The following is a 12,844-nucleotide window of genomic DNA, read 5'->3' on the forward strand; positions in this document are numbered from 1 at the left end:
TGAACATACAGCCTCCTTTAATACACTCGCTCACCTAAGGGCCCTTTCTACCACCAACATAAGCCCAGTCCATAACCGGTGTTCTCCTATCTTCTGGTGTCTAGCCTATTGAGAATATCACACACTATCAGACACTTGATTTTCAACATACTGTTATGTATAACCTGGAAACCATAAGAAATGTTCAATCTTAGTCTGGACTCCTTGCCTTATAGTAGTAAATTTTAGGCTTCAACATGTTGCAAACTATTTAGAACATTTTTCCTATACTATAGAGAACATCTGGGCTACCGCCAGATACAATCCTATTTACATAAACCAGTAGGGTTCTTAGAGTTGCCCATACCTCTTCATACAATACCCAGACTTCCTATGTCCTCCTCCAGTATTTATCCTTGTGAATATATCCATACTCGGTACTTGGTTTTCCATATTCAGTGGAATTTATCCTAGACAGAATAGTCCCTGTCCCATCAAAGAATGGACTCTTGCACTTTGCAGTAGTGATTTATGGCATTCTTCAGGGACACAAATCTCAAATCACAACATAATCCCAAAAGCTACTACTCTTCTATAGCCAACATCTAGGCTTCCCCAGCACTTAACGTACCTGTACTGACTCATGGCTTACTTGCTCTTTGTACATAACCCCACTCTTTATGAAATGTTACCTTGTCCTCCCAAAGATCAAACCTAGTGAATATTTCCTGTTCCAAATAGTGTTTTTCCACATTCCACCAAACATAGCTCATATTGATGTGGGATTCCCCTCTGTATATCTGTGTATCATCATGAGACTGTGGCCTATGAGTAAGGTTCTCACTGGCGGCTGATGATTTGCTACATGTCAAATCCCTGACTCTGCCTACTTTCTCTCTATATCTCTGTTCAGATTTCCTGCCTGGCTTTACTAATCGATTGCCCAAAACATCTTCTTGAATAACCAGTGATAATAAAACATAGTCATGGCATACACAGGGTAATCCCACATCATCATATCTCGCCCCCAACACATTAATGAATTCTTGCTTTTTCACATGCTGCCTGACCTACTCTGGCCACCTGTGCCTTGCAGTTGCGAGCTGTAGGCTTCTACCTATTTCCAAATCCTTCAGCCAAGCCTTGTCACAGTAATTCCCACTGTGTTGTTGCCTTGTCAGTCCATGTCTGCATTTTCCACAGTACTTTTTTGTGCCTACACCACCTCACTGCTCACCTGGTTTTTCCCCTCATCCTCTGGGGTCTAGTCTGATGACTACCCCCACTTCAAACACCCAACCAAATACTTTTTTTTTCCTATACTGCCTGGTCTATCCTACATACCAGTCAGTGTCTTATCCTATCCTGGACTCTGAGCCCTGTAGTAGTGTCTTCTAGGTTTTAAAGAATGTCTGAGATCACAAGGCCTGACCTCTTTCCACCACCTTATTTTGTACTGTAGCCAATTTATAATTTCCTGCCTGCCCTCTCTTAATCTATCCACACATCCTTTATTCTTCCTAAAGAACCATACTCCTTACCCAGACTTCTCACACCCTCCCCTAGGGTTTACTGTGCTGAGTACTCAGCCCAGCTATAGATACTATTTTCCACATACTGCAAGATCTAGCCTGAGTCCCACAGGTAGTACCTATACTAGTCTACATTCCTTGCTTTGCAGTACTCGCCTCTAGGCTTCAACAGGTTCCCTAACTCCTGCTTCTAGCTTAATCCAATACCCCTTCCTGTTCTATAGTCAACATCTAGGTTCCTGACCTCCACATCTACTTGTAGGACCCGTTGTGCTGTGTGTATACCCATGCCCCTTGCTCTGTCTTCCTATGTCCTCCCTTAGGGTCAAACCTCTTGAGTATGCCTTCACATGCATATTCACTGGATGCTTATTTTTCACATCAGATGGATCTAGCTTGGGGTCACAGTACTTGGCCTAGTCTGGCTGTCTGCCCCTTATAGTGGTGACCTCTAGGCACCAACAGGGTCCCAAATCCTATGCTCTAGCCTAGTCTCAACACCTCTAATGTAGCTGGAAACTTTTTTCTGTTCTGCCTGTTCCTGCTAGACCAGTTTCTCTCCCACCCACCAGTCCCCATAACCACTTATAAAAGAATTATTAGGAGGCTGAATCACTTGGAGACTTCATACTAATTCTTTGGCTGATGGTTCAGGCTTCTTAATGACTAGCTCTTACATTTGCATTAACAAATTTCTAATAATCTATTTATCACCATGTGCCCTGTGGCTTACTGGTAATGCTCTGGCATCTTATTCCTCTTGTGACTGATGGCATCTCACCTATTCCATTTTCTTTCTTCTTGTCTCTTTGCTTGCTTTTCCTGCTTAGCTATATTCTGCTCTGCCATAGGCCAAAACTTCTTTCTTAACTAATGATAATAAAATGTATTCACAGCATATAGAGGGGCATCTCACATCACCTCTTCTTTGCCTGATCCCAGAAAGACCTACTCTACCAGGATCCACATACAAGACACTGTGCTTCCTGTTGCACCAAAATTTCCAAAGTCCTCCTTCAGGGTCTAACCTGTGAGTATTCCATACACAATGAGATATTAGATTTTCTACCTGCCTCATCTCTCTTAAGTAGCACAGCTAGTGTCCAATATTACTCTGGCTGTCTACCCCTTTAAATGTGCACCTCTAGGTTTCAGTAGGGTCTCAAATCCCTTGTCACAGATTTGCCCCACCACCCCCTTTTGTGCTGTAACAACACCAATGTTCCTTCCATGACTATACCTTACTTCATCCACCCACAGCATCCTTTATACAGCCCAAACCACCCAATTCAGTGCCTAGACGTTGCATTTCCTCCCTCAGTGTTTGGCTCCCCATATACTGTATGCTTGTTTTTCCACATCAGCTATATCTAGCCTGGGGGTGATTATTTTTCCACATCAGCTGTGTCTAGCCTGAGGCCTAGTACTCTGGCCCAGTCTCACTAGCAGCACCATGGAGTAGTGATTCTAGCTTTCCATGGCATCCCAAATCCAGTTTCTAGGCCTCATTCCACCTTGTTCTATGCTATAGCCAACATCCAGGTTCCCTCAAGGACCTTCCTTACCCATATCCACACACAGAATTCCTTGTGTCCTGTCTTACCTTAGTTCACACTAGATTGCCTGTGGTTTTCCCCATGTTCTACCCTAATGAGCACCCTCCCTGTAGTTTTATATCCCTTGAATCTAGCACAGTATTGCCATCCATTGCTTCCATGTAGTCTGCCTTCCTTCGCCTTGCAATAGGGATTTCTAGACTTTAGTAAGATCCCAAATTTCATGCCCCAGGCTGTTCATACCTCTTCTGCTTTTGCTATAGGCTCCTACCATTACCCAATCTATCTTCATCTACCCATAGGACACTCTGTGCCTCCAATACCAATCCATTCAATAACCAGACTTTCCGTGTCTACCCACCCACAATAAGATACTTGTTTTTCCACCTCCCATCTTATCTCCCCTGAATAGCTCAGCCAATGTACAGTCATAATCTGACCATCTTCCCTTGGCAGTAGGGAGTGCGGACCCAAATGCCAAGCCCCTGCACAGTTTTATCACCTCCTCCTGATATGGCCAACACCTAGGCTCCAACCAGGACCTGACATACTCATATCCACCCATAGCATACTTGTGATGCTTAGACCATATTACTCCATATCCAGACATCCTGTGACTGCCCATGGTGAAACCTGTTGAGGACACCACTGTACACATAATACTTGTACCACAACTGCATACTTCATTTTTATATCCCATATCCCATAGGATCTATCTGGTATTCCACAGACAATACCCTTGCATACAATGACTTCCAATACTTTTCAGTAGTTACCTCTAGCTTTCCAAAGAGTGTTGAATTACACACCTCCATGTTGTTCCACAATCTGCTCCATGTTGTAGTCAATGAATAGGGTCCCAACAAGAACTAGCCTAATCACATTCACCCATAGGATGCTTTTTCCCACTTATACCATCCCATCCCATACCTATACTGCCCAAGTCTTCCCCTACTGTGACAGGAGGGCCCACTTATTCGTCCCAGCCTCCCGGCTAGCTTAGCCCTGAAATAACCACACAAAAATTGTATTAATTAAATCACTGTTTGGTCCATTATCTCTAGCATCTAATTGACTAACTCTCACATCTTGATTTAACCCATGTCTATTAATCTGCATATCACCACATGGCAGTGGCTTACTGGCAAAGATTCAGCATGTCTGACTCTGGCAGTGGCTCCATAGCATCTCTCTGACTCTTTCCTTCTCCCAGCATTCAGTTCTGTCTTCCCTGCCTATCTAAGTTCTGCCCTATCAATAGGCCAAGGCACTTGCTTTATTCATTAACCAAGAAAAGCAACACACAGAGGGGACTCCCACATCACCTCCCCTTTCCTGTTTAAATAAAAAGGAAGGTATTAACATAGTAAAATTAAATATAACAGGTATCAAGCAAGAATTACAGTTACAGTATTTATATTTACTTTATCTTTTATCATAACTAAGGAAAACTGTAACTATCTATTCTTCAACTCCATCAAAGACTCCAGAAGGCTATAATATTACCTAAGTAAACAAGAAGTACATTGTAAGCAACTTCCAAAACTCTAGAATTGACACAGGCATCCTACTGCCTGGACAGTCACCCAAAGTTTTTCTGTACCATTAGAGCATCCATCTTCAGCCTACAGGCCCATAATATCTAGCATACTTTTCCACGTAGCAGGAAATTTCTAAGACAGTTAATTCACTTTCTTCTGTATCCTGTAGCATGTCTCATAGACTCTTTCATGAAGGAAGAACCCCTAAGGATCATCTCACCATTAGGCAAGTTCAGCAGTCATTTTTCTGTGAGTACAGTATGTCCAATTCAGCAGTTGAGGCAAGAGCAGTTTTTTGCCGAAATGGCTAAGGAGACTCTTCAATGCCCATCTTCCTCTCAAAGTAATTGGTGCTTCCAGGAGCAGATGTGTCTCACTGTCATGAAAAGTCTTAAATTTTTAAAACATTTTAAATGCCATATTCTGAAGGTCTCGGAAAGATTTGAAGAATACCTAACTAACTGAAATATATCTATATATATCTAGAAAATCTAACTAACATAACTACAAGCTTGACTATTATAAATGAGTATCTATTAACCTGTATTTCTTAATTATACATTTTTAAATAAACTACACAATCACAATACCTTAATCAAGATCAGAAATACATATAACAAAATTAATCTTAAATTTGTATCAATAAATGAAGATCCATATCAATGCAAATCTCTATAGCACATCCCCATTTAAATGTAAATAAACCTTTATAAACAATATTTGGGAATATGGGCATAGTTTTTGCCATACTACTTCCTGCTGTTTGGGGGCACTGTTAATCAGGTCTTTTATGGTGTATCCTGTATACTAGGTTCATCTCAGTCAGCAGTTAGGCCAAGTAATTTTTTGAGGGTGTTCACAGCAACCTTTAAGGGGGTCTTGTTCCATGAAATCATATTGGTCTGGAAGCAATCCACAGGTTCTCATCCTCTGTGGAAACAGGAGAAGAATTTTCCAAAGCAACATATCCTTAGACCCAAATTTGAAAGTCCTGATACCTTTATAATATACATGCTGGTTTAGCTCGGCAACTCATACAATGAAATGTCTCTCTGTACTTAGCTCTTTCACGGTCAAAAGCTCAAAGAGAACACAATAATACAGATAATCCAGACTCTCTGTAAATTTTCCATTTTTTATGTGGCTTATTTTTCTTTATTCCTTTTAATCTATGACTATCTGTATTCTGTCTCTTTAAAGACTTTAACCTTTTTTTAAAGAATTAACTTTATTTTATGACTATACTATTTTTCTTCTCTCTTCTAAGCCTACGTACATTTATCCAACACTGTGATCTATTTAGAGGTCTTTTATGTCTGAATCTGTCCTATTGTGACTCTGTAATTCTTTACTGTCCAGTAGCATTTTTTAAAATACTGCTTCTTAAAAATTTTAAGTTGCGCTATAAATAGGGTATATATGGCACTTCCTGCTTTCTTAGCACAGTCTAAAACTTAAGCTGCTCTATTACTAAGTCAAATATGGTAAAGAAGTTCTTGCTCCACCCAGCCAAGCATGGCAGAGTCACTTGTGCCTCTGAGCCACAGGCATATTGCCCCACTTCCAGGCACTTAGCAGGTCCACTGTGCCACCAAGCAAGCCTTAGCACTTTGCTCACAAACCCTATCCGGATGTTCTGTCTCTAGAGACAGAGGTTATGCTGGCAACACAGCCAGCATTTCAAAACCACCGTTTTTTTCTTCTGTGGCTGAGACAGGAAAATCTCTCCTAAAGGAGCTGCAGCAAGCCTCCAGCAAACAGCAAGAATCTGTGTTAAATCTTGTATTTTTTTTCTAGAATTCCTTTTCAAGCCCTGTCAGGTTTTATATTGACTTAGTCCACCACGTTGTTGCCAACTGTTGCATGGAACCAATTATTCATCCCAGCCTCTCAGGTAGCTTAGCCCTGAAATAACCACACAGAAATTGTATTAATTAAATCGCTGCTTGGTCCATTAGCTCTAGCTTCTTATTGGCTAACTCTCTCATCTTGATTTAACCCATTCCTATTAATCTGTATATTGCCACATAGCATTGGCTTATTGGCAAAGATTCAGCATGTCTGACTCTGGTAGCGATTCCATAGCATCTCTCTGACTCTTCCCTTCTCCCAACATTCAGTTCTGTCTTTCCTGCCTACCTAAGTTCTGCCCTATCAACAGGACAAGGCAGTTTCTTTATTCATTAACCAAGAAAAGCAACACACAGAGGGAACTCCCACATCACCCTAGGGTCTACCCTGATGAATACCCTACTCATTGGACATTGGTTTTACATATTCCACTGGTTCTACCCTGATTCTTACAGGCAGTGTCCAACACTAGAATGATTATGTGTACCTGGCATTGTAAGTGCAATGTTTCCACAGAGTTTCAATTTCTACACCCCATCTAATTCCATCACCTATTCCTGCACTGTCTTCAACATCTAGACTCCTAACAGGACCCTCTACACCAGCAGTTCTCTACCTGTTGTTTGTGATGCCTTTTGGGGTTGCGTACAAGATAACCTGCATATAAGATATTTATATTATGATTCTTAACAGTACCAAATTGCAGTTATGAAGTAGCAATGGAATAATTTTATGATTTGGGAACACCCCAACATGAGAAATTTTATTAAAGGGTCATAGCATTAGGAAGATTGAGAACCACTACTTTATACTCACATCCACCCACAGAACACTTTGTACCACCTAAACCACTCCATGCCCAGATTTCCTGTATCCTCCTACTGAATATAGGATAGTGAATAAACCCCATTACCTCCATACTTATCTTTTTACTTCCAATGGCATTTTAGGCTGGATGGAACAAGCACCGCTTCAATATAGAATGGTACCTGAGCTTTGAAGTTCAGACTTCAAACATTCTTCCATATCAAAAACCATGAGCCTATATCTAGCCTTCTATATCTTCCATGTTATAACCAAAGACTAGGCTCTTGCCATGATCCATTCACTGTATGTACCCACATGGCCTTTGTTCTGCTTATACAACTCTTCTCCATACCCACTCTTTCCATGTCTCTATTCAGCCTGAGTCAAACCTGTTGAATACTCCCCCCAACCCACACACATATGTGCAAATAGGATACATTCCCCTATATTTTGTAGGATCTAGATTTGCTACAGGTCCACTTCCCACACCAAGTCTGGACACCTGTACCTGGAAGTTGGGATCTATATAGATCTTCATGGTCCTAAATCACACACTCTAGCCTTGATAGACCATTTCCTTTGGTGTCGGTACCTGTATCTAGGCTGTTGCCAAGACTCACCATATTAGCACCCACTCACAGTAATTGTTATGCTGCCTACACCACACACTCTATACGAAGACTTCCCTTGTCTCCTTTACAGTCTAGCCTATAGTGTAACTCCAAATAAGTAGATTCATTTTCTTCTACATACCACTGAATCTAGCCCTCGTTACACAGCTAGTGTGCCAGCCTATTCTGGAAACTACAATTTAAAGAAGGAAGTTCTAGGCTTCTACAGAGTTTCAATTCCTGAAGCAAAGCCTACTCCTCAGCAACTCCTGCTATGATATGGCCAACATATAGACTCTGGATAGTACCCTCTCTACCCACATTCATGGCAAGGACATTTTGAGACACCTACACCACTCTAATATATTGCAAGACTTTCCCTGTCTTCCTCTATGATCTAGAATTTTAAAGACTCCTCTCCACACCAAGATATTTGTTTTTCCACATTGACCAGATAAATATGGTTCTGGTTCCCACAGGCAAAGAACACACCTAGTCTGGTACAACTTGCCATCTGCTGGCTGCCTCTTGGCCTCAGCAGTGTTCCTAACCCTGGTACCCCAAGTTAGTACTACCATCTTATCCTGGGTATTGCCAACATAGAGCATTTCTCCAAGAGCCACCTTAATAACATCCACCTCCATGGCATTTTGAGCTTCCTACACCACCATACTCCAAGCATAGATCTCTTACATTCTGCCTTAATGCATAACCTGGTGACTATAGTCTCCACTCAGTACATTGTGCTGTATCCTGTGGGATCTAGCTTAGATTGAACAGATACTGCTTTATTCTAGAATGGCACTTAAAAAATTCAGTGGAGACCTCTATCCTTGTCCATGGTCCCTATACTCAGTCACATGACTATTCTCACCACTGATTTCTCTGCTTACATCTAAGCTTCTGTTAATACTGTCTTTTGTGCCACCTACACCACTCCACTCATTACCTATTATTCACATGTCCTCCCCTTTAGTTAAGCCTGTTGAGTATACCACCCCCACACAAGAAACTAAATTTTCCACTTCCTGCATAGTGCCTGGTATAGTGCCAGTGCACAGACATAGTCTGTTCAGCTATGCTTTGCAGTAGGAGCTTGTAGGGTTCTGCAGGGTTCCACATCCCTCAAGCTGGCTTAGTTCTGCCACCTCTTTTTGTATTATAACCAACACCGGTGTTTTATCCTGGACATGATATACCAGTATCCACCAAACAGACTTTTGATACTGTCTACAGGACCACATTCCATACCCAGACTCCCCAGTTCCTTCTCTAAAGCCTAGCTTGTGTATAGCCCACAAACAAGTGGGTACATGTTTTCCTACATCCTACCCACTGGATCTAGTCCTAGTTGCATAGTCAGTGTACCTGCCTATTCTGAAAACTGCATGTAGATTTTCAATTCCTGAAGCATAGCCTAGTCCCACCAATTTCTGCAGTGCTGAAGACAACATATAGTCTCCTGTCAGTACCCTCTACACCTACATCTTCACAGATGATACTTTGACATACTGATAGCAGTCCACTATATTCCCAGATTTTCCATGTCCTCCTCCAGGGTCTAGACTGTTGAGTATACCTCCCGAAAGTTTATCCATATAAAATGGATAAACTCTGATTCCAAAAGCACAGACTGGACCTATTCTGACCCACCTTGCTTTCTCCTAGTCAACTCTATTCCTCAGTAGTATTAGAAATCCTACATCCCAGCCTAGTTCTACTACCTCCTTTTGGGCTATAAACAACATTTAGGCTTCCACCAGGGACTGGCCTGTCCATATCTACCCATAAGACACTTTCACTTTCATACAACTCCCCTTACCAAACTCAAAGTTCTTCTGTCTCCCACTGGGCACTTGTTTTGCATGTCCAGTATGATATAGCATATATTGAATAGCCACTGTACAATTTTGTATTGGCACCAGATCAGTGCAATATAGATCTCTTACCTCCCACAGTGTCCAAAATTCTAAGTCCATTGCTAGTTGTACCATCTCTTCATATGATGTAGCTAACTTCTAGTCTCCTGACAAGACCTACCCTATCTACCTCATCATCAAAGCCCTTTGTCTTACTTAGAGCATTCCACTCCCTACATCTTTTCATGTCCTCTCTGTGAGTCAAGCCTGTTAAGTACACTCACATACAAACAGCATGCTTCCTTTCCATGTCAAATGGGATCTAATTGCCACCCTGTCATGATTTGACCTCCAGCACCTTGCAGTAGTGACATATATTTTTTCCCATGTGCTCAATTCCCATGCCTTATTATGCCCTACCTCTTCCTCCTGTGTTGTAGCCAACACCTTGACTCACATCATGATCAGCCTACTCATATCTATCCCAAGGATTCTTTTTTAAGCTTATGCCATAATACTCTAAATCTATATGTTTCCAAGTCCTCTCCCTTGGTCTTGCTTGTGAGTTTTCTCTCCACTGGGTATTAGTTTTTTTCCACATGCCAGTGGATATCTTCTGGCTCCCATAGCCTATGATCAGATCTATCCTGACTGCCTGAACTTTCAATAATGACCCCTTTCTATAGATTTTCAATTATTACACCCTACCATCACCTCATTCTGTGCTCTTCAACATCTACACTTCCAGTAGTTCCCTCACAACCATAAGATTATTTGTGCTGCATAAATCCCCACACACTCCATACCCAAAATTTCTAGTGCACCACCAGGATCTAACCTATTGAGTACCCACCCCCTCTTACACTTAAACATTAGGTACTTATATTACATAGCCCATGATATCTAGCCTAGATAGAACAGCCTTTTCTTTGCTTTGGAATGGCACCTATACCCTACTTAGAGAACTCCACCTACTACAGGGTTGAAATCTAAAGTCTAGGCCTACTTCTCCCCCTATCTGTGTTGTTTCCATATCCAGAGTCTAGCTAGGACCTGTAAAAACCACTCCACCTACAGGATCCCTTGTGCAGGCTTTGCAGGTTATCTGAACCCATTCCATAATCAGTGTTTGCATGTCTGGTCTGTTGCCTTGGTCAATTCTGTTTATATTACCACCACCATGACCTCAGTTTGGTTTGACATCTCTAGCCTTCTTAAATACTGTGTTCCAGCCTACTTTGACCACATCCTCTTGCGCTGTAGTCAATATCTAGGCTTGCCCCAGTACCCAGTCTTTCATAAATACCCACAGTAACTACCATTTTATTTGCCAGTATCACCTTACTCTAATTCTAGACTTCCACCAGAATCTGGATTGGTGAGTATCCCTAGTTGTTACCCAGGGTTTATACTGGTGAATCACTTCTACCCATAGCTGGATATTCATTTTTCACATACTATGAAACCTAGCCTATATTGAATCACCACTGATTTGTCCCAGAATGACTACCTGTACTTTGCTGTAGAGATCTATAATCTCATCTAGGGTCCCAAATTCAAGATTATCAGTAGGTCTACAATCTTCCATCTGTAATACAGCCCATACCTAGGTTCTCAACTTCTTCTGGCCTATTCACACTCACCTACAGGATACTTTATGTTGCTGATGCCATGCAATTCCATACTTAACCTTGCCATGTTCTCACCCAGGGTCAAGCCTGTAGATATTACCTCCACCACCCGCATACACAAGACGACATGTCTTTCCATATCCTATCTGATCTATGCTGGGTGCAGTTTCGGTGATTAGAGGCTAGGAAGTTAATACTCCACCTTTTCATAACACAATAGGTGTAATAAATGCTGTTCAAATCACAAGTGTGTGGGATCATCAACTGGAGTTTGGTCAACCTACCACGTTTCATACCTAAAACCAACCAAACAAAAACAACATACTGTCTCTCTTCTAGCATCCATCAACTTTCAATAGCCTTCATTTAGGGGAGTGTGTTCTTGTGCCACTCCCCTACCTATCCTAGAATATCAATAGACTACCTCTTGTGAATATCTTCTGCAGGCAACCATTGTTACAATGGATTCATGAGTACAGTAGTACTGTTCTGTCTAGAAAACATGGAATTATTGCTTTTGTGATGATGATGAATTAGAAACTCAAAGAAGAGATATAAGATAGGCTTGGGAATTTAGAAGTTACTTGTGAATAGATCATATTTCAATCTCAAGATTGATTAAGTAGCATATTTTTATTAATAGATGAAGTTTAATAATAATTTCTTCCTTATTTTCTTAATGAATTTTATCTTTTTCAATTTTATTGTGGCATAATTCACAATTTTTTTACACCCTTAACATGGGAAATGTCTACATCCTAGGTTAAAATTGCAATTTATTTAAATTAAAAAAATGTTATTGAGGGATAATGTTTTAGTTATTGTATTGCTGTGAGGAGATACAATGACTGAAATAACTCATAGTTCATTTAGTTGGGGGCTTCCTCAGTTTCAAAGGGTTAGTACATAATCATTATAGTGTAGAGTTACAGCAAACAGACAGACATGATTCTAGAAAAGTAGCTGAGAGCCCACATCTCATCTTCAAATTGTAGGCAAGAGAAAAAAAGAGACTAGGCCTGGAATCTGCTGTTGAAGACCCAAAGTCCACCCCTACAAAGCCACGCCTACTACAACAACGCCATACCTCCTAATCCTTACTAGATAGTACCACTAACTGGGGAGCAAGCATACAAGGGCTTTTCTCACTCAAACCACCACAGGCAATAGGAATCTATTAATTCTTATAGACTTTGAGAATTAAAAAGTCAAACAAAAAAATCTCGGTTAAGAATTGAAAAGGTTTCATAGTGCATTGCATATTAATTTATTTATTTCTTTATGTATATATCTGTTTCAGGCCAGAACTCTTTGATTGGAATAATGTGGTTTCCCAGCAGTCAGCCACACAAAGACTGGAGCATGCCTTCAATATCGCCAAATGTCACTTAGGCATAGAAAAGCTTCTTGATCCTGAAGGTTGGTAAATTTCTTGACTATCTTAATTTTTAATATGGTTTGTCTTAATTATTTTCTG

At 40.9% G+C, this 12,844-nt stretch overlaps 1 protein-coding gene across 1 annotated transcript in view; it reads left to right on the forward strand.

The window, feature by feature from the left end:
• The window catches only part of Dmd (dystrophin), a 2,258,623-nt gene that overhangs the window by 575,904 nt on the left and 1,669,875 nt on the right, over window positions 1-12,844 (forward strand). Inside the window, exon 7 of the mRNA XM_057760244.1 lies at window positions 12,668-12,786. Coding sequence (XP_057616227.1) covers window positions 12,668-12,786 — 119 coding nt within the window. The remainder of the gene's footprint in view (window positions 1-12,667; window positions 12,787-12,844) is intronic.

Source organism: Chionomys nivalis, chromosome X (assembly GCF_950005125.1).
Source record: "Chionomys nivalis chromosome X, mChiNiv1.1, whole genome shotgun sequence".
In the NCBI taxonomy this organism is placed as follows: Eukaryota; Metazoa; Chordata; class Mammalia; order Rodentia; family Cricetidae; genus Chionomys; species Chionomys nivalis.